The following is a 25,976-nucleotide window of genomic DNA, read 5'->3' on the forward strand; positions in this document are numbered from 1 at the left end:
AGAAGTGTGGGGGGAATTGCTCAGCTAGATCATCAGCTGCCCTGGGACTAATTCAGTTCTCACCATCTGCTGGACTCAGACATAAGCTGTCTACTACTGCCTCTGCTATCCTGGTTGCTCTATGATCCTGGAGTGATTTCAGCTGGGATTCATTGGGCTGTCACTGTAGTTTTCTGCAAAATTTGTCTCTCAGTGGTACTGACTAAGATCCTCTTAACTCCTTAAACAGAATTAGAAGCATTGTCAACTCCTGTTGGCTGTCAAATGAAATCCGTAGCAAAGAAAAGACAACAATTATTCTTTTTTTTTCTTAGGTAGTTAATCACAGTAATTAAAGTATGCTGACCACAATAGAAGCCATTTATCAAATATGCCTAAATTTAAGATATGCAGATCTTTTTATTACACAAATGGAGTGACTGCGCAATTTTCACTCACAAAAATTAGATATGATTAGTATTTTTCTTTACTTACTATTTTTCTTTCAAGGTTTCTTGCAGGCACCTCCATTTAGTGCCATGCAAAATGCTTCTTATTTGGTCTGCTTTTATTTTTCAGTAACTGTTGTCATCTTGTTCTCAACAAAATTCTGAGAGGGATATAAACCTAACTTCACTCTGTACTGCCTTGCTATGTTTCTATAGTGACATGGACTAATGTTCAGGATTCTGGCCCTGAGATGAGGACTGACAGAAAAAAAAAGTGCATCAGAAGCACATAAAGTAGTTTGTTAATGCATGATTTCTGGTATATCTTGGGGACTTTTTCTGAATAAAGAAAAAATACAACCCAGTTCATAAGTGAAGAAAAAATCAAATTCCTACCAGTCTTACTCTTTCCTGCAGTATTCTAAGAATACCTGGGCTGTGTTACCATTAAAGTACAGGCTTCTTAAAGTGAACATAAGTCAATAAAAGTAGAAACTCATGCCCTTCAAGGATTCTCTGAAGGATCTCTCTTGTATTTTAGCGGGGGGAAGCAAAAAACAATGGATAACATTTTTTTTTTTTTTGACCAAGTGTGTTATCGTTCTGAGCAGAGAACTGAGTGATGATGTGCCAGAATGAGAACTGGAACAGTGCTATCAGGTTACACAAGAAATCATGTGGAAGCTTTAGGAGGTGTGGGCAAGATGTGCATGCTTCCTTGATTTTCTTTTTGTGAAAATGAACATGATCTTATTTTGTCTTTAAGATCCCTAACTTGTTTTTACATGGCTTTTAAGCATCTAAATGTAATCTTATTCCACCCCATGTAGCAGTCACAGAACTGCTAAATTGCCTAGATTTCTTATATGTTTCCATCTGCAGGATAAGCATGTAAGTGTCTCCCTTTGCCTAAATACCGTCATGGTCCAACTCTACTTGCCTTTCCCCAAAATCATTAAATCTTCAGTTAGGTGAGAAAAAATGCACATGCATCATCTGTTTGGTGAGCTGCTAATGGCAGTGACAACAACATTTTGCCCCATAGACTAATGGTTAGGGCCAAGAAGTAGAGAAACCTGGCTCCCAGTTCCACCCAGAGCCTCAGGAGGTTTTGAACTCTCATCTCCTGCTTCCCAGGAGAGAACCTTAATTGCCAGGGCTGTGGACCAGACGAGATTGAGAGCGCTTTTCCTTCCTCCTGTTGAATCTGGGCTGTTGCACAATTAAAAGTGAAATACTTATGGGACTAAAGAAAAAGCAAACAAGACAGAGTCTGACACTTTTTCCTTTAGATGACCACTGTCAGGAAGTTTTTCATTGTTTATACATTGAATAGTCATTGGGCATAGAGCATCCCCACAGCCTACTGACTGAGAACCACCATTCTACTGGGACAGATATTGATTAACTTCTCATTCAGGTGGTTCCGCACTGCATTATCTTTGGATAATGAATTTTTTCAATGCTTCCACTGACTTAAATGATATGCTTAGTATCACTGTGTGTATCTAACATGAAATTAATGCAACTCAAACTTTGGCATATATCACATCAGAGTTTATTGCTCCCAGGTACAGCATCTTCATGTGTGCCCAGGACCGTAGCATATTGAGCCAAGCTGGAGCAGCCCCAGCTGGCAGGGGGCCCAGGAGATAAACCTACCAACCTAGGTTTGCTTTGACCTGGCTCAATGTGCTGCGGAGGGGCTGGCTGGGGCACAAGCGTGCTCCAATGCAAGGCTGTGCACTAAAGAACACCTCCATAGAACTGTACTTTTGTTTACAAGTACTAACCTATGGTGGAATTAATTAGTTTCCTGCGGCCTAGCAAAGCCATGTGTATAGATACTAAGTCTTTACTACAGAGCTGATTAGTCAGATCTGCAGTAAACATCTCATGTAGACACACCCACTGAGTGTCAGGGTCTAGGCGTATTGAGTGGTGTACCTAAAATCACAGACAGCCTTGTAAATGTTGTCCTGAATCTCTCTCAGCCTCATTGTTGTTATCTATATGTTTAAGCTAATTACTAATCTTAGAAGAAGATGGTGAGGAATCATGAACATTTGAAAAGCACTTTGAGCTGCAGGTGTGAAAGTTGTTATATAAATTTTACATGTAGCTAAGCACCACAGTGTGGGAGAAGTGGGACTAAAATTGAGTTGTCACTAGCTCTTTGCCATCCATTAATTTCATCACACTGCTAATTACTATATAGGATGGTTTCAGTTTCCCCATATAACTACCTCCTGAAAATCCTTTTCTGTAAGCCTTTCCAATTTCAGTCATGACATTTTTCTCTATTCATCCATATGGTGCCTATATGCATTTTTATATAATGTATTATACCTGCTTCTAGATAGATATTTTGGTGAGATAAATCTCTTTGTTAGCATATCTTACATATTGCATAGCATCAATAAGAACATAAGAACTACCATTTACTGGGTAAGACCATAGGTCAACCCTACTTAAAATATTATGTCAACAACAATAATAATAATATATCAATTAATTTAATGATTTCTTCAGTGATATGAAAATCCTGTACTTAACCTTATAAAACCACGTTTTATACCTGGTGATCATTTGGTCTCCCGGTTTGTACTTACAATTTAAATCCCTTGGGCAACAGTGAAGTTGATGGCACCTACAAATCAGTGTCTAAAACAGAATTAGTAGACATGCAAATCAGAATAAGATTGGATACAAAAATGGCTCAGACTGACTTGCATCTGGTGAGGCAACTTGGAAAAAGTAGCCTAAGCTCCAAATTTTCAAATGATAATATTCAGGTTACAGATTCTGAGTTGGACAAGGAGCTCTATCTTTTGCTGAAATATTAATATTGCTTCCAGTTCACATTACTTCAATAAACAAAACACTTTAATAAAACAACATTTTAACTTCCCATCTTTGCATCATTGGAACCTTGCTACAGTCTGAAATAATTTGTATAGGTCTGTTTTCAGAGCCCCTCCTGCCTCCTGCCGTGCACAAGTAGCAGGCAAGATTGTGGGATTGCTCAGTAGATCACATCACACATTATCACTAGGGTGGGGGGAGCCTTGGATTACAATTCTGGGCTTCCCCTGCACTGGATCTTGCAGCTGCAACCTACACAGCCAACTAGGCTTAGCGGGGCTCAGAGTGGGGCCAGTGTCTCACACTGCCCCCAGTGTGAGACTTGCAGCCAGCATGGGAGTTCACAGAGGAGGCAACCCAGGGAACGCTGCCCCTACTGTGAGCATCATCAGTTGAGGGGCTAACAGCAGGGGCAGTGGGGAGAATGCCCCTGCTGCAAGCCTTGTGACATGTGGGGTTTGCAGTGGTCACAGCTGCCAAAGATTCTGCCCCCATTATGAGCCCCCCCAGCTGAAGAGGCTGAAGTGAGGGGGTAGAGGGTGGGAAGGCAGTGTTCTCCTCACTACAAGCCCTGCAGCTGATGATGCTGCCACTACTGGCAGTGGGTGGTGCACCCCTGTGACTTGGAGCCCCTCAGTTGATGGGGCTTCCAGCCACAGGGGAGCACTTGGCCACACATTCAATTAATGGTACTATTAGAACAAGCTACAAAGTTATGACACATTTCTTGTGGAATAATTTTGTAGTTTATTGCTTGTTTTATCACACCATTAATCAGGTTGAATGTGTATTTGAGTAACACCTTAAGGCATGATTACCTGAAGTGTAACTTGTGGTGGTGGCATGAATCTCATTTAGAAAATAAAGTTCATATTACATAGTGTATCTCAATCACGCATGCTGGGTAAGTGCGTAACTTGCTTACATAACAAAAATCGGTTATCCCCACATCACTTAAGTGCATACCAGATAAAGCAGGGTGGCTCTGTGTCTGGGGCAGCCATAAGGCACAGGACAGTACCAGTTGCTTCAATGCTGATGATGGCAGTGCAGTCAGGCACCATTGTGGCAGTGGCTATTTTTGTGCCTCTTCCCAGCCTGCCCTACCAAACATAGTGCCCAGGGCTGCTGCTATGGTCACCCTCCCCCACCCCAGCATTTACACTACTGGTGCATAAGCTACTAAGCTTCATAGCATCTTTCAGCCCTGTTTATCTTCATAATGTAATTAAATATTATCTAATTGCATAATAATTGGTACTAGAAGTGGTGAATGGGAAGCAGTTGCTAGAGGGCTGCTATTAAAAGCCTTTGAAATGAAAGGAGCTAGTTAGTTTCAGGGCTGCTATCTCCCATCATTTGCAGAGTTGCTTCTAGCAACATACAGTCTTGTAAATTTTGAGACTTCTAGTAGCAGCCCTAAAACTGGCCAAGAACTGGTTAATCTAGTTTGGATGAATGCGTATTTTATGTAAATGCATAGTCGTGTTTCAGTTCAAAGACTTTGCACCCAAATAGAAAGCACTGCCTTAAAGTGACCAAATTCTATCCAATATTGTAGCACAGTGGTTCCCAAACTCTGACATCTTGCACACTACCAATTTAAAATTATACAACCTGAAGTACCATCAGGTGGGCTGTGGGGGGAGGGAGGGAGGGAGTGTGGGTGTGTGTACGGTAGGGTGTGGGAGGGGTTGTGAGGAAGTGTGGCTGTGTGTATGGGGGAGCATAGGGTATATTGTGGGGTTGTGTATCTGTGGAAGGTTGTGGGGGAAGGGTGCGGGTGTGTGGGTATTGTGGGGTGTGAGGGAGGGTAGGGGGTGTGAGCACCCCCTGCATTTCCCCCATGGCACAGCAGCAGGTGGGGGTGCTCAGGGCGTGGCTCCAGCCAACACTGCACATCACAGCAAGGGGTGCATCCTCCACCAGGCAGCCTGTATTGCTGGCAGTCCTCACACTTGCAAGGCATGGGAGGGAAGCCCCATGCACTGGAGCCAGGTGCCTTCTCCACCCCTCAAGGGAAGGCACCTGGGGCTTCCCTTCCATGCTGCACAGCCCTGGCAGGGAAGACAGCCAATTCCAATGTGCGGGGCTTTCCTCCCATGTCTGGCAAGTGCAAGAGCTGCACATACACGCGGGGAGCACTGTTGATACAGATTGGCCCGGCAGAGGCTGCACCCGTCGCTACAATGTGTAGTGCTGGCCAGAGCCACATCCTGGGTGCCTGTGCCACGTATGAGTACTCTGAGTGCCCCCACCTGCTGCTGCCACGTACCACTGACAGGTTGTCTGCGTACCACTGGTGGTACATGTACCACAAATTGTGAACCGCTGTTGTAGTATAAACATAACTGTAGTATAATGAAAGCACGTATTTTGATTTGTGTTCTTTCCACGCTGCATCAGTGAGTTCTCTGCCAACAAGCTTTTTTCCAAGCCTATGAGCTTTGTACTCTGTCTAGTAAGTTTTATACTCACAGATAAACTAGCCATTTTCATCTTTGCCCCAAGCTCCCTGTATCAGCTGTGTTAGTTTTTTCTTTAGTTTCTCAGTCTCCCATTTAACAACTTCAGTCATTGCTAAGTTACTATAGGTCTTCATCAGTTTTCACCCTTTAGATGCTTTATTCTTTCCTGCCCTGTCTTCTAATGTCCATTTGGGACTTGTTTGGTCTCTTTCCCTGTCTTGAATAATGTTATATATGTGAATTTAGTAATTCTATTTAAAAATTTTAGTCCACTAGGCTGCTTAGATGAACCTCTAATTTTTTTCCTCATAAGAGAAGTCCTGCATTGTCAGTTGTAGCTATGTCTCATGTCACTAAGCTTCAGCTTGAGGCTTTTGCCTTAAAAGTATCTATATCATGTGCCACCCAGAAAACCAGCCCTGCATCATGGGTTATAAGGAATAGTGCACAATTTCTACTCCTCAATTCCTCTCAACCACCTGGCTGAGTTAATCTTTTCTTGTCAATCTTTGCAGCCTGCATTAAGTAAGAAGTACCAGCATGGGCTCTCTATTTTATTATTGATTTTTATTATATTATGTAGTTCTTTCACCTTGCCTGTCTCTTCTTCCCCCTTTTTCTATTTGGGAATAAAAGCAGGTGTTCACCTTTAAGTTGGGGGTTAAGGTCCTCACCCCTCCCACCTCCATTATTTTAATTTTAGTTGTGCCACACATTTCAAGATCTTTGGCATTTTGAAGATTCTTTTTCTTCTTTTTTCCTGGTGACACATTTAATTTGAGCTTGTTACCATCACTTGGCAGTGACATAGTTTTTCTCTCTCCCTGTGGTTATACCATTACCAAAATCTTCTCAGTGTTGACTCTCCTAAGATGCAGTGATTACCACAGTCACTCTCCATGTTTACACTGTCTAGCTAGTCCCACATCCCAGAGAGGGATTGCATGTTTTTGGGCCTTTAAACTCAGGACCAGAAAGAAGAAAGGAAACTTAGAATATTCTCCCTAGACAGGGCCAAAAACCCATTCATAAGTCCAGAAGCCAGGACTTTACTCCAGCATTGAGCACTCTCTGACATTGTCTTCCTGTACTAGTCTCTTTCCTTGGCAAGCTTAATTCAACCTCACACGTTCAAGATCTTGCTTCAGGAGTGTCATGGTGTGACTGGTCCCAGGGACTGGAAGCCCCATGGGAGGGGTTTTGTCAGTGTCAGAGGGATGCAGCACATCAAGACAAAATGTCCAGTAAGGGCTGGAACTGAAAAATACCTGATGCAGGTGCAGGTACAGAGTTTGCAGAGTAGCAAGTAGCACCACCCACACGATACTCAAGTACATGTTTGCTGAAGCTGAAGAGGTACTGAGGCGTGACATCAGACACCTGCACCAGGAACTGGCTACAAGAGCCTGCACAGAGCAGCACGGTAGGGGAGCAAGAAGTAGCCCTGCCATCATGAGCTCCAACTCGGTGCAACTGGCAAAGCACCAAGCCATTTCCACAGCAGGGATACCCAGAGGGGTACCTCAACCTTACCAGTGCCAGGGCTGCCTGGAAGAAGGACCCCAGCACTCAGACACAGACAGAGGGACACATGAGTGAGGCAGAAATGTTGCTGCCTCTTTTCTTGTTTTCCTTTTGGCCTTTTTCTTCCATTGCACTGTTTCTTTTTTTTTTTTCTCTCTTTTTTTTTTACCTCTGATTGAACTGGCCAGGAAAGGCCTGGGATTGAGCCAACACCTTACGGGCAGAATTGGTTAGAAGGCGTGCTGCCAGCAGAGCCATTTACCTGAATAGGGACAATGTTGAATTGAGAGTGCCCAATAGCTTGCTGAGGACTTTTGTAGTCTGAAGGACTGATTATAGGCCATTTTTAATTTTGATTATGAGCTTGTGTTGAACTGGCATGATTTGGGAATTAACTTTGGACCTTGTGATCTGAGGAACTGCAGTCAAGTAGTGTGCTGATTCCACAATTAGGACCGAAACTTCTTTTCTTTATTAATAAATTCATTAGCGAAAGCATTTTGATTCATAATATCGCTGGGGTAACCTAATTAATTATACACGTGATGTCCCCTTTTATCAAGACGCCTGTCAAGGTGGGAACACACCAAACCCAGCTGGTTGCCTATAACTCAAACATCAAGCACCATACAGCTGACAAGCCACGGTTGGCATGTGGATGGGGTGTAGGGGTGGAGGAGTCCCAAGAAACACCTAGAGTGAGAGTGCCCTAGGGTGGTCTGCAATATATGAGGAACCTCCCTTATTTTCCTGTAAAATCAAGACATGGCAGGGAGCAGGGGGAGACCTCCCAAGGGAAAAATGCTCATCGTACCAGCATGTCAGCACAAGCATGGTCCTGAACCACCTGGCGTTACAAGTCTGGCACAGATGGGTACAAGGAGCAAGGCCCCCATCAGGAGCTTAGTGGCATACCGCATCTCACCTCAAATGTTAGCTGTTGCTTCCTGCTCTGCAAAATCCTTTCTGAGTTACTGATCAGGCCCCAAGAATTCTTAGCCTTTGAAAGTTCTAGGAGAAATTCATAGAGACCTGTGTGCTTTAGAGCTAGCACTACAAGACTGTAGAAGGTTCATCCATCAAAATGCTGTGTCTTCTGTCCCTTTTGCAGAGCTGAGTGCCAGTGCCACCATCACTAAATATGGTGCATATTTCCTCAGTACAGCCTGATGTGGAGAAGAAAACTTATGTGTTCCAAACCTAATCAGAGTGCATTGGTAGTACCAGCTCCTCCTCTAGCAGTGTTATCTTCCCCAGCTCTCTCCATGGAGGTCAACAGCTTAGGTCAACAGCTCCAGGAGATTTTGTTATTCCCTAGGAGCTCACCTTTTTCCTGGTAGACAACCTCCACAATAGACCTGGTACCAAGCAGGCACCATTCCTTCTCAATGATCTAGGTTCTGATATTCTGATTATTACTCGGAGCATGTAAAAAATATGTAAATGTAGCTTTAAATGTTCTGTCGACTCCTTTGTGATAATTAATAATACTTTAGAATACACAGCTATGCATCATTTTTCTTCCAGTACCCAGGTAACATGTTTGAATCAAATTTTCAGTACATATTGTTAGGTGTATTATGTGGAAGAAGAGTTTTATCAAACCCAATTATTCTTATCAGAGATGTTTTCATATTGTACTTTTAAATTTAAACCACTCTCCTGTAGAGTTGGAAGGCTGGCTGAACAAATGTGAAGTTAAATAGTCTATATGTCCAAGGTAGATGAAATGTAAACACTCTCTAAGTGCTGAGAAGTAAATCTGATTTACTTCATAATTATCTAAGGCAGCAGTTCTCAACCTTTTTAGTCTCAAGACACCCCTCTGTCATTTTGCTAAAATTTAGCTGCACCCCATTTAAAAAACTTATTTATTGCAGTGCATAAAAACAATGACTAAAACACGTTTCTTAAACAAAATGAAAAATCATGCATGATAGCCATGGTATCATAGTATTATAATAAATTAGACACTGGAGCCTGGTGGTTCTTGCAAATATCTTTCATTGGTTGATCACAACAAACAATACAGCCCATTTGACTGGGTGCCTGACACAGACTCATGTCAGTGGAGGGTAGTGTCATGTCACACTGCATGAGAAGAGCTGAGCTCAGCTGACCAGCCCTAAACCTGATGTACAAGCAATTCACTAATGTGACTGCCTTCACTCACAGAAACAGGAAAAGACGCCTCTTTGTTTTCACTTGTTTCTTGATTTTGGAAAATTAATAGAGCAATTCTTCTGTTGCAAAATATTCAGACCACAATAGGTCAGAATGTTTTTATTTGAAATATCTGTGAATCATGCATACATATTTGCCTGCCTAGAAGTGCTAATATTGGGTGCCTGTAGACATGCAGGGACGCTGCTCTGATGCGCTGTAATTACAGCACATTGGAGCAGACTTAATTAAGACTTGAGCAGCCTCTGCATCTCCTGTATTCAGTGTCCCCACGCTTCAAAATAGTAGCGGGAGTGCTTTAACTAAAGCTTATCAGACAAGCTTTAGTTAAAGCACCCCTGCTGCCATTTTGAAGCGTGAGAAACTGAATACACATGATGCTGCAGGCACTTCAATTAGAGCAGCTCTCAGATCCGCCCTAATTAAAGTATCCTCCCCCCCTTCCTATCCCCCTGCACATGTAAAATGTCTGTTTTTTTGCACTATTAACAAAAGAAGTAACTGCAGTAGTTTAATGCCTTTACTTAAAATATCAACTAAACCTTTTTTTAGATCTCTGATCTTGTCCCATTAATTGATATCATGTATGGTTTTTCCTTTCAAAAGAAATGTTTGTTTACAGCACCTTGAGGTATCACAGGATCCTTTAAATAGAATGGTGCTGTGAGGAGATGAGCAGAAAAGGTAGGTAGATAAACACAAGCTCAGGCTTGTCCCTGCCTGAATGATCCACTGCCCACCAGCCCCTCTGCAAGGAGGTAAGCACTACAATATATAAACTTGTTTTTTAAATTAGTTGCCACTCAGTTCACCAAAAATTATGGAAAAGTGCTTTGAGTCCAATGAAGGGTACCTAGAGTCTAAAAAGAATGAGAACCACTGGTATACAGAGTGTGCTATATCCATGAATTGCTTGTTCTGTGAGACCACAAAGCTTGTTTCTGCCACCTACTGTGCACAAGACAGAATGCTATGTATTGATAGTTGTCTGTTGTGTATGTTTTTTTTCTCCTTAGTGTCCCCTTCTCACTAAACTTAATTCTCCCTTCTGATGCTAGCCTTACTATTTTATAGTTTGTATATGAAAAAGTGTTTTTGTTGCCTTGACACAGTTTTTTCACACTGTTACTGTCATCTCTGGCATAATTATCTTGAAGCTCACTTGGCTTCTAGCCATAAAGCTAGTATTATGGTTTTTGTTTTATAAACTTTCCATATTAATTCTGCTTCTCAAGTATATGAATTTGTTCCATCTACTTCTACTGTTTTGTCTTGTAACATATGAACTTTAATCCTATTTCATAATAGTTTTGTCAGTTTGTCCTCTGTAATATCCCTTTACAATTAATTCATCTAAGAATGAGTTCATAAAATTGTCCTGCAATGCATTCTACAGTCAAGTTTCTAGAGAACTAAGACAAATATCTATCTCAATAATATTGGATATATGGATTACTGTCAAGATTTAATAGGCATCGGTCCTTAATCCCTAAAAATGTTACTTTACTAACATTAGTAAAAAGGTTACTTTTCTAACATTTCTGGTTCACAATCAACTCAAAGTATTTAGCTTCAAGACAAAATTATTTCTTTTCCCTCAAAGAATATATCTCGTTTTTAAGTCATTTGAAGTATTTATAAACTCTTTCCGAATGCGATATATTAATGTAAAATCACTTCTAATTGTCACATTTGCAGAATATCAGATTCAAAAGTTTCATTTATTTAAAACGTGTAATTGACAGTGATGGAATAGTTCTAGAGATCCCTCCATACTTTATCACCAAAGTAAATTCCATTTTCAATATGTCTCAGAAGACCATTTGAGGTTATACCCCAAATCCTGTCAGAAGAATAATACAAGGCACCAGATGAAAGTGCAAATCATGTATCTAATGTACTTCAATGGCATTGATTCTGAGAAAATCACCATTCTCCTTATTTAAAAAAAGAAATGTAGTTGGTTTCAACACCAAGATTATCACTGTTAACATTAATTAAAGTGTTATATATCAAAGAACACAAGTTTCTCTATTGCCAATAGACTTTGCAATGTATGATGTAAGGAAGATCTTTTCTAAAGGTTGCAATAAGGTAGAAAGGTTGTAAAGGTAGAAAATCTCCACTTTCCTTAAATGTTCTAAACTTACTCTTCAGTTTTCCATATATGCAAAGGAGTGAATAAACACAAACATGAAAAGTAATAAAGGTTCTCCATTGAAATGAAATAATCAGGTACCTTATTTAACCAGGTAGGGACAAGTTTCTTTCTGTCACACACAAAATCTATACTGTCATGACAAAAATATAGTAGTATTATTTCAGCTAGGGATTGGAAAATTTCAGCCTTCTAATAACCAGAATATTTTGCAACCTTCTTTCACAGTTAGCTCTTCATCATTAAATTAACTTTATCATTGTTTCATCTTGTTTACAAATTTATTGTAGCCTGAATCTTTATATACTTTTATTTAAATTGTGATAATAATGTATTTATTTTTTCATATCACAGGATTATTACAGAAGGAGGGAATTAAAGACACTACTAATCTAGCTGAATGTATAATACAAAACTGCCATTTTCTGTTGGAGCTATCATTAGAAAGTAAAATAATAATGTGTATATAAATAAATAATTTGTAAATGTGTTTTATAATTCTTTTAAGACATAATTTTATCAAGTTACCTCTGTATTGTTTCTAAAAATCTATAAGAAGTCAGTACTTAATTTTTTTTCAGTCATTAGTCATGTTTGTAAGTGGTGATTTCCCACATTTATTAATTTGAATATATTGTGTATTTTCACAATCTGCCTTACAACTTCTCTGGGTTTTTTAATTAACTAGCTTTTCTACTTGGCAATTTAGTTCTCAACCATTTTCTGTTGATTAGTTAAGTACATAGTTTGTTTCAACTATTTGAAAAATAAGAGTGTTTGTGACTCCATTTTAGTCTGTTATTTTCACTAGTAGCCTTGTCAAGAAAAATGTCTAATTTTTGCTTCTGTAAGTTTTCTTACAAAGTTTCTCTCTCTCTCTCTATATATATATACATATTTTTATACTTTTTTTTTTTTACTAGGTGGTTGTGAATGCCCTTGTAGGAGCAATACCATCTATTATGAACGTACTTCTGGTTTGTCTTATATTCTGGCTAATCTTCAGTATCATGGGAGTTAATTTGTTTGCTGGCAAGTTCTTCTCCTGTGTTAACCTCACAAATGGGGAACGTTTTCTGGCAGATAAAGTTAAAAATAAGAATGCTTGTGAATATCTTATGGAAAACGATGATAATGTTCGGTGGAAAAATGTGAAAGTAAATTTTGACAATGTCGGAGCCGGCTATCTTTCTCTGCTTCAAGTAGTAAGTGGCCATTTTTTATATATATTTTATAGCTTAATTTCCCACTTTGTATATTGAAATGAAGATTGATTCTCCATTTATCATTATCATCTTATCACATGGCAGTACATACTATGTTAATGAAAGTCACAAAAATCTAAGGGTCCTTGGAAAGGAGGTTGCTTATTAGGATGCTTAAAATCAGGGTTCCTTGAAGATAAGCAAAATATCCAAAAGAGAGGTTATGTACTTATATTTGAGATTAATTACTTCCTATTTCTTTAATTATTCTTTGCTTTTGTTCTGCGCAAGCAGAATAATGTTGATAGTGGTACAAATCCAGCATGTTCTTTTATAGACTGTGGAGAGGAGTGCTTAACTACAGCCAGAATGCAAATAAAAAAGGACTGGTAAGCCTTCTCCCTACCTCCTCTCCCCAAATAAAAAACAGAAAAAGTTTAAGGCTCATCCTAAGTTAATGAAAAAATTCTAGAAATGTTCTAGTATCACATAGCCCTAAAAAGAAAACCGGCAAAAGATTTTTATTTATGCCATCTGCCAAATTGTAGACAGACATCAGTGTTTCTTACCACGGTAGTCAAGTACATTTCCAAAGCCCATCTGCTTGTCAAAGCAAAAAGTTATGTGGAAGGTTACATTTTGACAATTAATTCAGAGAGGGACCAGGCAAAACTGATTTTAAACCATAGTTCCCACTTTTTTCTCTGTCCATATGGTGTGTTCTCTGTTTTGTTCTAGTGTAATCACTTTTGAACCATTACCAGTTATTCCATTGTTTTCTTTTGTTATGTTATTCTAAGCCAAAAGCTTCAATGGAACCTCTTAGTGCTGGAATTCAGAGCACAGGAACTTTTCTTGTAGTACCATCTGCAGAGTAAAACCAATTCGAACAGGAGCACGTATTCCAAATTGGCTTCACTTGGATCAATGCTCCTGGGAAAATATTTGTCCTCATAAGCCCATGGTAATTATTCTCCCTCACTCTGGAGCTAGTCCTGCTTCCATGGTAGCATGCTCCCATTTTGTTTGCTCTTGGTCTGCAGTGAGGGCCAGTGTCTAATGTTAATGAGCTCTAGCAGTTTCATAACGATTTCATTGGTGTCTCTATCTCTTATATGCATCACATTGGTAGGTTTACTTGCATATTTATATATGAATTACACATACAGTCTGCCAATAGTTATGTTGCTTTTAGTAAAGTTAAATTTGTAAAATATTGTATTATTTGGAATTACCTGACATTGATACTTGCACAGTAGAGATTACAGTAGTAGGAACACATGGTTTTACTGGTTTTTATCCTAATTGATAAGCAGTTATTAAAAGAAGAGACATGCAAATGCCAATAGAAAATCTCTTTCAAATAACCTTTTGATTTAACAAAACTCATGTCAGCTGTGTCAATTTGTGCTTGAATATTTGAGCAATATTTTTCTCATTAATGTTAACAGAAAGTGATTTCAGCTACACAGAAAGAAGTTAGATTTAATAAGGAAATACAGGGAAGAGGAGAGTAGTTTATCAGGTACTTCCCTACTATAGTCCACAGTTTCTCCAAAATTTTAGTGGCAGCGTTATAAATCTACACACCTCGCTTGTGCATGCCAAAGTTGCTGCAAATACCAATGCATTGTGTACCAGTACATTTATGACTAGTGCTTTATCCATGGTTATTGGGTCTCTCTTGCCATTTAATCTTCAAAGGGCATTTTGGCTTCTAACATTCACTGCTTCTCTACTCCACCATAGATTTTTACAGTGAAAACTGACAGTTCATCTACCGTTTGGAAACCTTCAATACCTAGGGAATATTCCAGCACTTCTTCCTGGGTCTTTACTCAGTAAAAAAAATTGGTTTCTCAGATAGTTGATATCCTTCTAATTCCTTTCAATAGCAGCTGTCTGAGTCGAAAATACAAAAAAAAATTAGTGGGGAGGAGGAAATATTTGAATTACTTACAGGTGCTTCTAGGTAAATTTAGAAGAAAACATGGGTATCCTTGTAGGTAGCTTGATGAAAACAATTGTTCAGTACTCATTGGAATCTGAAGAAGTAAAAGAAAGATTAAAATGATGTGCTTAAGGTTACATCTCATATTTGGAATATTCAGTTTCCGGTGCTCAGTGCTGATCTCCCCTCCCTCCTGTCAGGGGCACTGGGATGGGGCTGCACTCAGGCCAGGCGGCAGCTACTCTCCAGGCTGCTGGGCTGTACATTTGACTGGTTTGGCCGAGCTGCTTGCCAGAGCTTTAAACTAAGCTTGCCCGGGGATGGGTAGACAACCATCAGAACAAGTCCAGGAAGAGTCAAACACACAATCTGCAGGTCAGGAAATACAACCAAACTTAGTCCTATCCCATCCCATGGATGGGATGCTCCCAAGTGCACAGAGAAGCCTAGGGAAATTTCACAACACTTCCCAGAGACAAGCCTACGAGCTCCATTTCATCAACCTGCTGGATACTAGAGATCATGGACTAAACATAGACATTGGATTTTTGATACATTATAATCTGCCTGGCAACTGACTCCCCAGCTCAGCCCCTGGCTTCTTCACTTTTCATTCCATCCAGGAAGAGCACACACCAACTGCTGAAACTTCCTTAGCCTGACAAAGGGTTTTTGAACCCGAAAGCTTGCTTAATAACTATTCTCCAACTATTTAGGTTGGTCTAATAAAAAATATCAAATTCACCCAAGGAACCTTGTTTACCTAGGTCTTTAGACCAACTTGGCTACAACCTAAACCCCTGCAGAGAAGCCGAGGGCTTCCAATGGCAGACTTACCTGCCTATACACTAATGCCAGGAGCATGGGGAACAAACAGGAGGAACTGGTCCTCCTGCTAAGCAGTAACAAATATGATCTCATAGGGACAACAGAGACCTGGTGGGACTCCACTTAGGCCTAAACTACAGGTATAGATGACTATACTTTATACAGGAGGGATCAAGCTGATAGGAAGGGTGGGGGTGTAACTCTCTGTGTCAAGGAGCAGTATACTTCCCTACTAGCTGACATTAGCACCCAAGAAGGATGACTTGAAACCTTATGGGTTAAAATAAGAGGAGAACATGGTGAAGGGGATATAACCAAAGGAGTCTATTATAGACCTCCTAACAAGGAGGAAGAGCTTGACCATGAATTCTCTACGGAACTAGCAGAGGTGGCATGCTCTTGGTGCATGGTTGTCATGGGTGATTTCAACCTCCCTGACACCTCGTGGGAGGAGCATTCAGCCAAATCTGATCAGTCATTTAGTTTCCTTGCCTGCTTTGATGAACTATATCGGACTCAAGAAGTCCACGGTCTGCTAGATCTGGTCCTGGCCAAAGGGGATGATCTCATTAGTGACCTGGGGACTGACGAGAAGCTTGGTTACAGTGAGCATGAATTGATCACCTTCCTTATCCATCACAGAAGTGGCAAATCAGTCAGCAATGCAGAAATCCTTGACTTCAGGAAAGCTGACTTTCACAAGCTCAGAAGGCTGGTTGTTGAGACCCTGAATGATCATGATCTGACAGGGAAGGGAACCCAGGATGAGTGGTCGCTATTTAAGGACATGGTCCTAAAAACTCAAGGGAAGTTCACCCCAGTCCACAAGAAAAGTAGTAAATTGGCTGGGAAACTCTCTTGGCTAAACAGGGAACTCATGGACCTTCTTAGTTTTAAAAGAGAAGCCTATAAGTGTTGGAAGATGGGTAATACCTCTACGGAGGGTTATGCGGGACTGGCCCACACCTGTAGGGAATGGCCCAAAAAAGCCAAAGCCAAAACTCAGCTCAGGCTGGCTATGGGAATATAAAGTCAATAAAATAACAAGTACAATAGGACAATAAAAAGTCCTTTTTCAGATATGTAGGAAGTCAAAAGAAAACCAAAGGCAACATTGGACCCCTGATGAATCAAATGGGGCAGCTGACAACCAACACCCAGGAAAAAGCTAATCTCCTCAATGATTACTTTGCATTGGTTTTTCACCAGCCCAAGGGGCTCACCTGCCTGACTAGACACAGGATTACATAGATTCATAGATGTTAGGGCCAGAAGAGACCTCAATAGATCATCGAGTCCGGCCCCCTGCATAGGCAGGAAAGAGTGCTGGGTCTAGATGACCCCAGCTAGATGGTTATCTAACCTCCTCTTGAAGACCCCCAGGGTAGGGGAGAGCACCAACTCCCTTGGGAGCCCGTTCCAGACCTTGGCCACTTGAACTGTGAAGAAGTTCTTCCCAATGTCCAATCTAAATCTGCTCTCTGCTAGTTTGTGGCCATTATTTCTTGTAACCCCCGGGGTCCCTTGGTGAATAAATACTCACCAATTCCCTTCTGTGCACCCGTGATGAACTTATAGGCAGCCACTAGGTCGCCTCTCAACCTTCTCTTGCGGAGGCTGAAGAGGTCCAGTTTCTCTAGTCTCTCCTCGTAGGGCTTGGTCTGCAGGCCCTTAACCATACGAGTGGCCCTTCTCTGGACCCTCTCCAGGTTATCCGCATCCCTCTTGAATTGCGGAGCCCAGAATTGCACGCAGTACTCCAACTGCAGTCTGACCAGTGCCTGATAGAGGGGAAGTATCACCTCCTTGGACCTATTCGTAGCGCATCTGCTGATGCACGATAAAGTGCCATTGGCTTTTCTGATGGCTTCATCACACTGCCGGCTCATGTTCATCGTGGAGTCCACTAGGACTCCAAGATCCCTTTCCGCTTCTGTGCCACCCAGCAGGTCATTCCCTAGGCTGTAGGTGTGCTGGACACTTTTCCTCCCTAGGTGCAGCACTTTGCATTTCTCCTTGTTGAACTGCATTCTGTTGTTTTCTGCCCACTTGTCTAACCTGTCCAGGTCTGCTTGCAGCTGTTCCCTGCCCTCCGGCGTGTCCACATCTCCCCATAGCTTTGTGTCATCTGCAAACTTGGACAGAGTACATTTCACTCCCTCGCCCAAGTCACTGATGAAGACATTAAAGAGTATCGGTCCAAGGACCGAGCCGTGCGGGACCCCACTGCCCACACCCTTCCAGGTCAAAGCCGACCCATCCACCACGACTCTCTGGGTGCGACCCTCCAGCCAATTCACCACCCACCGGACTGTGTAGTCATCCAAGTCACAGCCTCTTAACTTGTTCACCAATATGGGGTGGGATACCGTATCGAAGGCCTTCCTGAAGTCTAAGTATACGACATCCACCCCTCCTCCTGTGTCCAGGCGTTTCGTAATCTGGTCATAAAAAGAGACTAGATTGGTCAGGCATGATCTGCCTGCCACGAACCCGTGCTGGTTTCCCCTCAGCATAATTTGTCCTGCCGGGCTCTCGCAAATGTGAGCCTTGATAATTTTTTCAAAGACTTTGCCAAGGATGGAGGTGAGACTGACTGGCCTATAGTTGCCCGGGTCTTTCTTCCTCCCCTTCTTGAAAATGGGGACCACATTGGCCCTTTTCCAGTCCTCCGGGACTTGGCCCGTGTGCCACGAGCATTCAAATATTCCCACCAGTGGCTCTGCAATGATGTTGGCCAGTGCCTTCAGCACCCTCGGATGGAGCTCATCCGGGCCTGCCAACTTAAAGGCATCTAGTTCTTCCAAGTGACTCTGCACCATCTCAGGGTCTACGCATGGAAGTCTGGCACCTTGCTGCTGCCTCTCTCCAACCCCAGTGAGAGTCTTGTCGTGCCCCTCGCTTAGGAACACTGAGGCAAAGAACTCGTTGAGGAGTTCAGCCTTGTCCCCCCTGTCCATCACCAATTGTTTCTGCCCATTTAGCAGGGGTCCTATTCCTCCCTGGGCCTTCCTTTTACTCCCTATATATCTAAAAAACAATTTCTTGTTGTCCTTTACTTGGGATGCCATCCTCAGCTCCATGGTAGCTTTGGCCCGTCTAACTGCCTCCCTACAAGCACGAGCAGAGGAGGTATATTCGTCTTTGGTGATCTCTCCCTGTTTCCACTTTTTATGTGCTCCCCTTTTGGCCCTTAGGCTGCCCTGGATTTCTGCGGTCAGCCAGGGAAGCCTCCTGGCCCCTTTCCCTCTTTTACCCCGCATGGGGATCGTCTCGCTTTGTGCCCGAAGGATCGTTTCCTTAAGGCACAGCCACCCTTCTTGGGCTCCCTTCATTTCAAAACTACTACTCTGCAGTGCGTCCTTGACTAATCGCCTGAGTTCACTTAAATCAGCTCTCCTAATGTCTAGTACTTTCACCCTACTAGTTACCTTACCCACTCAACGTCTTATGGTGAATTCTATTATTAGGTGATCACTATCCCCCAGATGGCTACCGATCTGTAGGTCCCCTACCATGTCATCCCCCGTTGCCAATACCAGATCCAGTATGGCATTCCCCCTAGTGGGACCATGTACCTCCTGTGTCAGGTGGAGGTCTTCTACACAGGTTAGAAACCTACGTGAGTGGTGGGACTTTGCCGTCTGCGTCTCCCAGCAGATGTCTGGGTAGTTTAGGTCCCCCATGGCTACCGCCTCTTTAGCTTTTATGGTCTCCGTGAGCTGCCGCAGGAGCCCTGCATCTATTTCTTCCCCTTGATGTGGGGGTCTGTAGCAGACCCCTACCACCAAATCCCTTTCTCCTAGCCCCCCATGTAGCCTAACCCACAATCCTTCTACTTCCTCAACCTTGGATTCCGTCTTGATGAGGGTTGACGTATATTGCTCATTGACATAGAGCACAACCCTCCCCCTTTTTTCCCCACCCTGTCCTTTCTGTACAATCTATAACCCTCAATATGTACCACCCAGTCGTGGGACGAATCCCACCAGGTTTCCGTTAGCCCTACTAAGTCATAGGTGTTTTGTGCAAGCAGGAGCGCTAGTTCATCCTGCTTGTTCCCCATGCTCCTAGCATTAGTATATAGGCACTTGAGCCCTGCGACAGGTGCCTTTGCTGCCCCCCCGCTCCAAGTCCCAAGGGGCCCCTTATTTCTTACCTTCTCATTTCTTACCTGTGCCATAGTGTTGGCCGCCCCACGTCTTGCAGGTTCCCAATGTTCTCTTTCTTCAGGCTGGGCTGTCCTTGTGGGTGCCACATGGTTTGGTGGCCCACAGCTTCCCCCGCCCTCATCTTCCCCTCCCCCTGGCAAGCCTAGTTTAAAGCCCGCCGGAGGAGATCCGCCAACCTAGAAGAAAACACACACTTACCTTTGGGGGACAGGTGAAGCCCATCCCAACTGAGCATATCTCTCGTCGTGATGTGCGGGTCGTTGTCCAAGAAGCCGAAGCCTGCCTCGAGACACCACTGCCGAAGCCGCCAGTTGGTCTCTCGGATGCAGTTCTCGTGCCGTCTTCCGCGTCCATTCACTGGTAGGATGGAAGAGAATACCACCTGTGCACCAAACTCCCTCAGCACGCTGCCCAGAGCAGCGTAGTCCGCCATCAGGTGATCGGGGGTTCTCCTGGCCGCATCATTAGTACCCACATGGACTAGGACCATACGAGGGTATGGGTGACCATACTCCTACATTTGGTGAAGACCTTGTGAGGGAGCACCTTGAGAGGCTGGACATCCATAAGTCAGTGGGCCCTGATGAAGAGTGTTAAAAGAGTTGGGGGTGGGGGGGAAGAGGTTGATGTCATATATTTGGATTTTAAAACAGCCTTTGACTTGGTCTCCCACAATGTCCTCATGGCAAAATTGGAGAACTGTGGCCTTGACATCCTCATGGTCCGATGGCTGGGGAACTGGCTTTGTGGTCGGACCCAGAGAGTGATGGCCAATGAAACCAAGTCAACATGGCACATGGTGACTAGCGGTGTCTCTCAGGGTTCAGTACTTGGACCAGTACTCTTTTATATATTTATTAACAATCTGGATTTGTGTTAGTAGCAGACTAGCTAAATTTGCAGATGACACCAAACTGTGGGGACGTGAGGATACACCGAAGGATAGGTTGAGGATCCAAGTTGGCTTGGACATTCCCACAAGGTGGTTGGATGAAAACCTGATGACCTTCGATATAGAAAAATGCAAGGTGCTCCACCTCAGGAGAAAGAACCCTCACCACACCTATAGGCTCGGCAGTACTTCACTCATTAGCACTGTGTCTGCAAGAGACTTGGTGGTCATGATTGACCATAAGACAAATATGAGCCACCAATACGATGCCACAGCCAGCAAAGCAAATAAAACCCTGGCTTGCATCTACCGATGCATCTCAGGCAAGACCCAAGATGTCATTCTCCCATTTTACTCAGCCTTGGTGAGGCCGCAGGTGGAGTACTGCATCCAATTCTGGGCTCCGTACTTTAAAAAGGATGTGGAGAAGCTTGAGAGAGTCCAGAGAAGAGCCACGCACATGATCAGAGGCCAAGAGAGCAGGCCTTATGAGGAGAGGGTGAGACACAGGACTCTTCATCTTGGAAACACGTAGGCTCAGAGGGACTTGGTGGCCACATAGAATTACATCAGGGATATACATCAGGATCTGGGAAAACGTCTGTTCACCAGGGCTCCCCTAGGGAAGACTAGGTCCAAAGGTCACAAATTGCTGGAAGACCATTTTAGACTGAACATAAGGAAAAACTTGTTTACTGTCCAAGTCTCCAGAATCTGAAACACTCCCTCCAGTGGGAGCAAGTGTAAGCACCTACTCTGGATACTTTCAAGTTGCGTTTGGATGCTTATCTTGCTGGGGTTACCTGACTCCAGCTGACTTTCTGCACTTTGGGCAAGGGGCTGGACCCGATGATCTCACAAAGTCCGTTCCTGCCCTAATGTCTATGAAATCTATGAAATAGGATCAGTATTGGCTGCCTATGGCTTGATCATAATCGGCCAACGGTATTGGCCCAAAAAATCTATATTGGTGCACCCCTAATAGTTTAGTTTAGAGAGAAGAGGGCCTAAAAAGGGCCATGAAAGATGTGCAGAGTACTTAATAATATGATGGGGCCAAATAAATGCTTTTGTTATTTCTTAATGGACAAGAAATAAGAAATCATTTGGTAAAATATAGTATTAGCCATTTGCATAACTAGCTTATGGAACTTGTTTTCATAAAATACTCTTGAGGCTTGGTAGGATTAAAAAGGGGATTAATTTATACATGAACAGTTGGGACATAACACATAACAAGTATGAAACATCATTTCCAGAGCAATAACTAAGCACTAACCAATGGGGTTAGAAAGAAACTCCCCTGAGATTATTCCAAAACTCATTATGTAGTTTCTTGCACCTTTCTTTGAAGCTTGAGGGTGCCAGAGACAGAAGAACATTAATTGTTATTCTGAAGGAATTATGGTAATTCCTATAAGGAGTCACTGAGCTTGCTTAATGTTTTGCTATTTCTTCTGGCATTACTGTGACTGCAGCCTCTATGGGGAGTTATTTGTCCCTACACATGCTCTGTTTTTAAAAAGGCTTCCTGCCCATGCTGCTCCTGGAAGCTGTTCTGACTAGAAGGTAAATCACTGCACTTATACCTGTTTTATGAAATGGGGGACCTAGGCTTTTAGGATTAATTCTGTATTTAAGGATCTACCAGCAGGGCACACAAATGTAATGCAAACTGAACAACAGTTGTCAGTGAAAAAAAATAACAAATACAGTTGCCAGAGATAAGTAATTAGCCATATCAGAGGCAGTTAGGCAAGTCAGGCAAAAGACAAGGTTGAGATCTACCTTGGATTAATGGAAGCAAAGATGCATAAACTTTCTTGAGGGACAGCTCACTTCATCAGATGCTATGAAAGAACATGCAGGCCATCAAATAGAAAGCTATATCCAACCACTTTTGCCTCTCTCAGCCCTACCCTCTCTCCCTCCTTTCTCCCCACTTCCCTGTATTGTGTATATAAATCATTAACTTCTATTTGATAACCTGCTCTCTGCTGTCCTTTCATAACATCTGATGAAATCAGCTATGTGTGTTGAAAGTTTATGCATATCTTACTCAGTTATTCTATAAGGTGCAGCTCTACCTTGTCTGTTGTCTCCAGGAAGTAGCATAGAGACATCAGGACTGAAAGAACCTCTGTCATTTCTTTTCTCAGCTCCGTGTTCAATCCCCTGAGTGGTTTGCAGGTGTTGGACACTAGAAGGAAGATAAATGCATCATATTATAGCAGTCTCCTCTTTTTTTATATACTTATCCTATGGCACACTGCAGAACAACCGTTATATTTTTTCTCCTGTCCTTCAGAATAACATGGAAAGATAATTTTTTCTTGAGGGAAGAATACAGCCTGTTCAGCTGAAACATAACTCTTCTCTAAATATGCTGGCATCCTCTTCATTAGTGGGGACCAACCTTTTTGTCAGGGATACTGCCTCCATGAGTGCCACTGCCCACCCCTGCCCAATCTGCTGCTCTCCTTTCTTGTTCTTACCTCTCTGCAGCCATGTTCCCTGCCCCCTCCTTGATCTGTTGTGCCACACACAGAGACACTGCCTGTGTCACTTGTGCCACTGTGCTGCAGGTTGCCCTGCCCCCTTGCTCTGCATCATCCTGGTCACAGCTCACAGTAGATTTTCTGTAATCTGTAAATTCCTTGCCTGACTGTTTTTGCCAGTTAGATTTTGAAACAAAACAGAAGTAAAACATATTAAACTGTGGTGACAACACTCACTTGGGCCTGTGTTAGATGTCTGTACTTACATACCCCTAAACAGGTTTTTCTTCAGTCATTTCTTCTTTGACTATTTAGCTTTTTTTTTACTGTGAATGCTGACGACTAGAAAAGGAAGATCTATTCTAAGACACTCCTTGAATATTAACACATTCCAAGCACTGCTAGCTTAAATCGAGACAAGAAAGGCATGTCCAGACGAGCACGCATGTGCAGCTCATGGCACTGCAGACCTGGCTGCGGCACTGCAAACCACATACACCGCACATACAAGGGTTCACCACACTTAATTTGCAGTGCACTGAGTGGGGTTTTGACACAGGGAAATCCCAGTGTCAAAAAAACCTGCACCAGAAAAAAGCAAGACAGGGGAACGTGGCACCAGTGCGCGCCACCCAAAACCAGAGCCTGGCTGGCCAGAGCCACACTCCAGCTGCCAGCCAAGCTTTGTGTGCCTGGATTGCCACCACTGGAGCTCCAGGAGGCCCCTGGGTGCTGGCCCTAGCCTCCCCTACCCGACCTGGAGCAACTTGCCATGCACTAGTGTACGTATGCAGGGGCGTTCCCCTGGGGACAGGTAGCAGCAGTACAAGTATGTGGTGCTTCTTTTTGTCCCTGGGGAATGAACATTCCTGTTTGTGGGGACATGCATAAAGGTTATTTCAGGAATCTCATAATATGTACCTAGTGCAAGGAGAGAAGGACAGAAAACTAGACACCAGTAAGTACAATGCCATTATTTAATGCAGGTTAGGAGAACATGTTATAAATGGAGAAGAGGCATAGGCTTGCTTCTATAGTCCTGGGCAGGAAATCTATTGTTAGACAAACCTGACAATAGCCTTTCCAAATGGGAATTTCTTTGTATTAAGGTGACAGTAGAAAATTAAAGTAAAATGTGTTTGTACATAGCCAGTAAATCTTATATTAGCTTGATTTTTTTCTTGGGAAAACCTTGTCCCTCCGAGGAAGGAAAATGTTAAAATTCATAAAATTTCCAGAGTGTGCTTATCTTATGTTTTTTCTCTTTATTGTGTTCGTGTCCCCTTCCTGAAAAATCCAAGCTCAGTGGCTTATTAAATCTTTTCTCCAGTTTGCAAGTCAGAAAAAGAAATATGACCATGTGCCTTTATTGCTGAGTCATGCAACTCAGAGATTGACTGCAGCTCAGCTCAGGTATGAAATTGTGAAGAGTTTGCATAATAATAATTTAAACAATGAAAAAATCAGAAAAGGCAACTAAATTGATAAATTATTTTTATGATTCATTTGCTCATCTCTTCCAAGGAAGCTGTCTTTAAATACTCTTTCATTGTATGGCCATATGCAAGCTCAGTGTGAAATATGATTGGGTTATAAGTATAAATGCTAGGTTGGTTTTTTTTCACCTGAAGTTTTACCCTGGAACTGTAACATATCAAATACTCTCTAGGCGACATTTAAAGGATGGACGGATATCATGTATGCAGCTGTTGATTCTGTAGATGTAAGTACAGTTTCTAACTTTATCTGTGTAACTTGGGTAGACTTTAACATCTACATTGTACTCATTTTATATCTAACTTGAATGGCAGTGATTGTGAAAATTTAAAGATTTGTCTAATGTTCTCTACAGACTTTGTTCTATAACGTAAGTAAGAGAACAGTTAAATAACATTTGTATTCTCCTCCAACTATAGTTACCCCTACATTTAAAACAAGATATAAATTTCAGAATTAAAGATGCCAGCATGCAGCCAGATATGTGGGCAGTGAGATTTTCTTGAATTCCCCTTTTATGAGTTTAATAAAGCATTCTTTGGCCTAGAACCCTATCTATCTGAAGTACAAAAGTACAAACTATGAGAAATCATTGTTAGACTACAGTTCACTCTAATGATATCTACAGTTGTTAAGGGCAGGTGGTGTCAGGCCTCAGGTAGGTTGGGAAGGGGGTTTTACGGGAAGAATGAGATAGATTACTTAAATCACTAGTCATGGTCTTGTTCACTCTATGAAACAATAAGTGGAAAATGATTTCTTTATTATTGGAAAATTTTAAATACTGGGCTAATGAAGAAAAAACTAATTGACCCCTCTGTAATAACTTTATAGTATGTTCTGTACTCCCTAGGTATATCTGAATTACTTGCACAAAGAATAAGAGCCAAAATCAAACAGAATTCCCTTAGTTTTATTTATTTATTTCAAATCTACTACTGTATATTGCTTCATGCTATCTGTTTTTTGTAACATCATATACTATGTTTTGTTTTAATTTTATTTAATCTGATAGAATGTGTAAAATGTATCCATAATTTTGTTTAATCTATATTTTACTGTATTTTAAATGATTTATTTATGGCTTTTACCATAATTATATTGCATATAATTTTATTGTCAATTTTATTTAATTGTTTTAATGAAAACTGTGAATAAGCTACTACTGCTGCTACTACCAATTAAGTTAATGTGTTTCAGATGACGAAAAAAAACCTTTTAATGCAAACTATTTATAATACATGTTACTACTTAAATAAAAATAGGTTCACAAAGACTAAGCATATTTAGAGTACTGCTACAGCAA

At 42.0% G+C, this 25,976-nt stretch overlaps 1 protein-coding gene across 8 annotated transcripts in view; it reads left to right on the top strand.

The window, feature by feature from the left end:
* Window positions 1-25,976, top strand: part of LOC102563113 (sodium channel protein type 2 subunit alpha) — a 221,913-nt gene that overhangs the window by 178,670 nt on the left and 17,267 nt on the right. For all 8 annotated transcript variants that reach the window (XM_019480418.2, XM_019480420.2, XM_059727318.1 and 5 more), the window contains 2 exons: window positions 12,551-12,832; window positions 24,843-24,896. In XM_019480418.2, the coding sequence (XP_019335963.1) occupies window positions 12,551-12,832; window positions 24,843-24,896 (336 nt within the window). The remainder of the gene's footprint in view (window positions 1-12,550; window positions 12,833-24,842; window positions 24,897-25,976) is intronic.

This window comes from Alligator mississippiensis, chromosome 4 (assembly GCF_030867095.1).
Source record: "Alligator mississippiensis isolate rAllMis1 chromosome 4, rAllMis1, whole genome shotgun sequence".
NCBI classification, from domain to species: domain Eukaryota; kingdom Metazoa; phylum Chordata; order Crocodylia; family Alligatoridae; genus Alligator; species Alligator mississippiensis.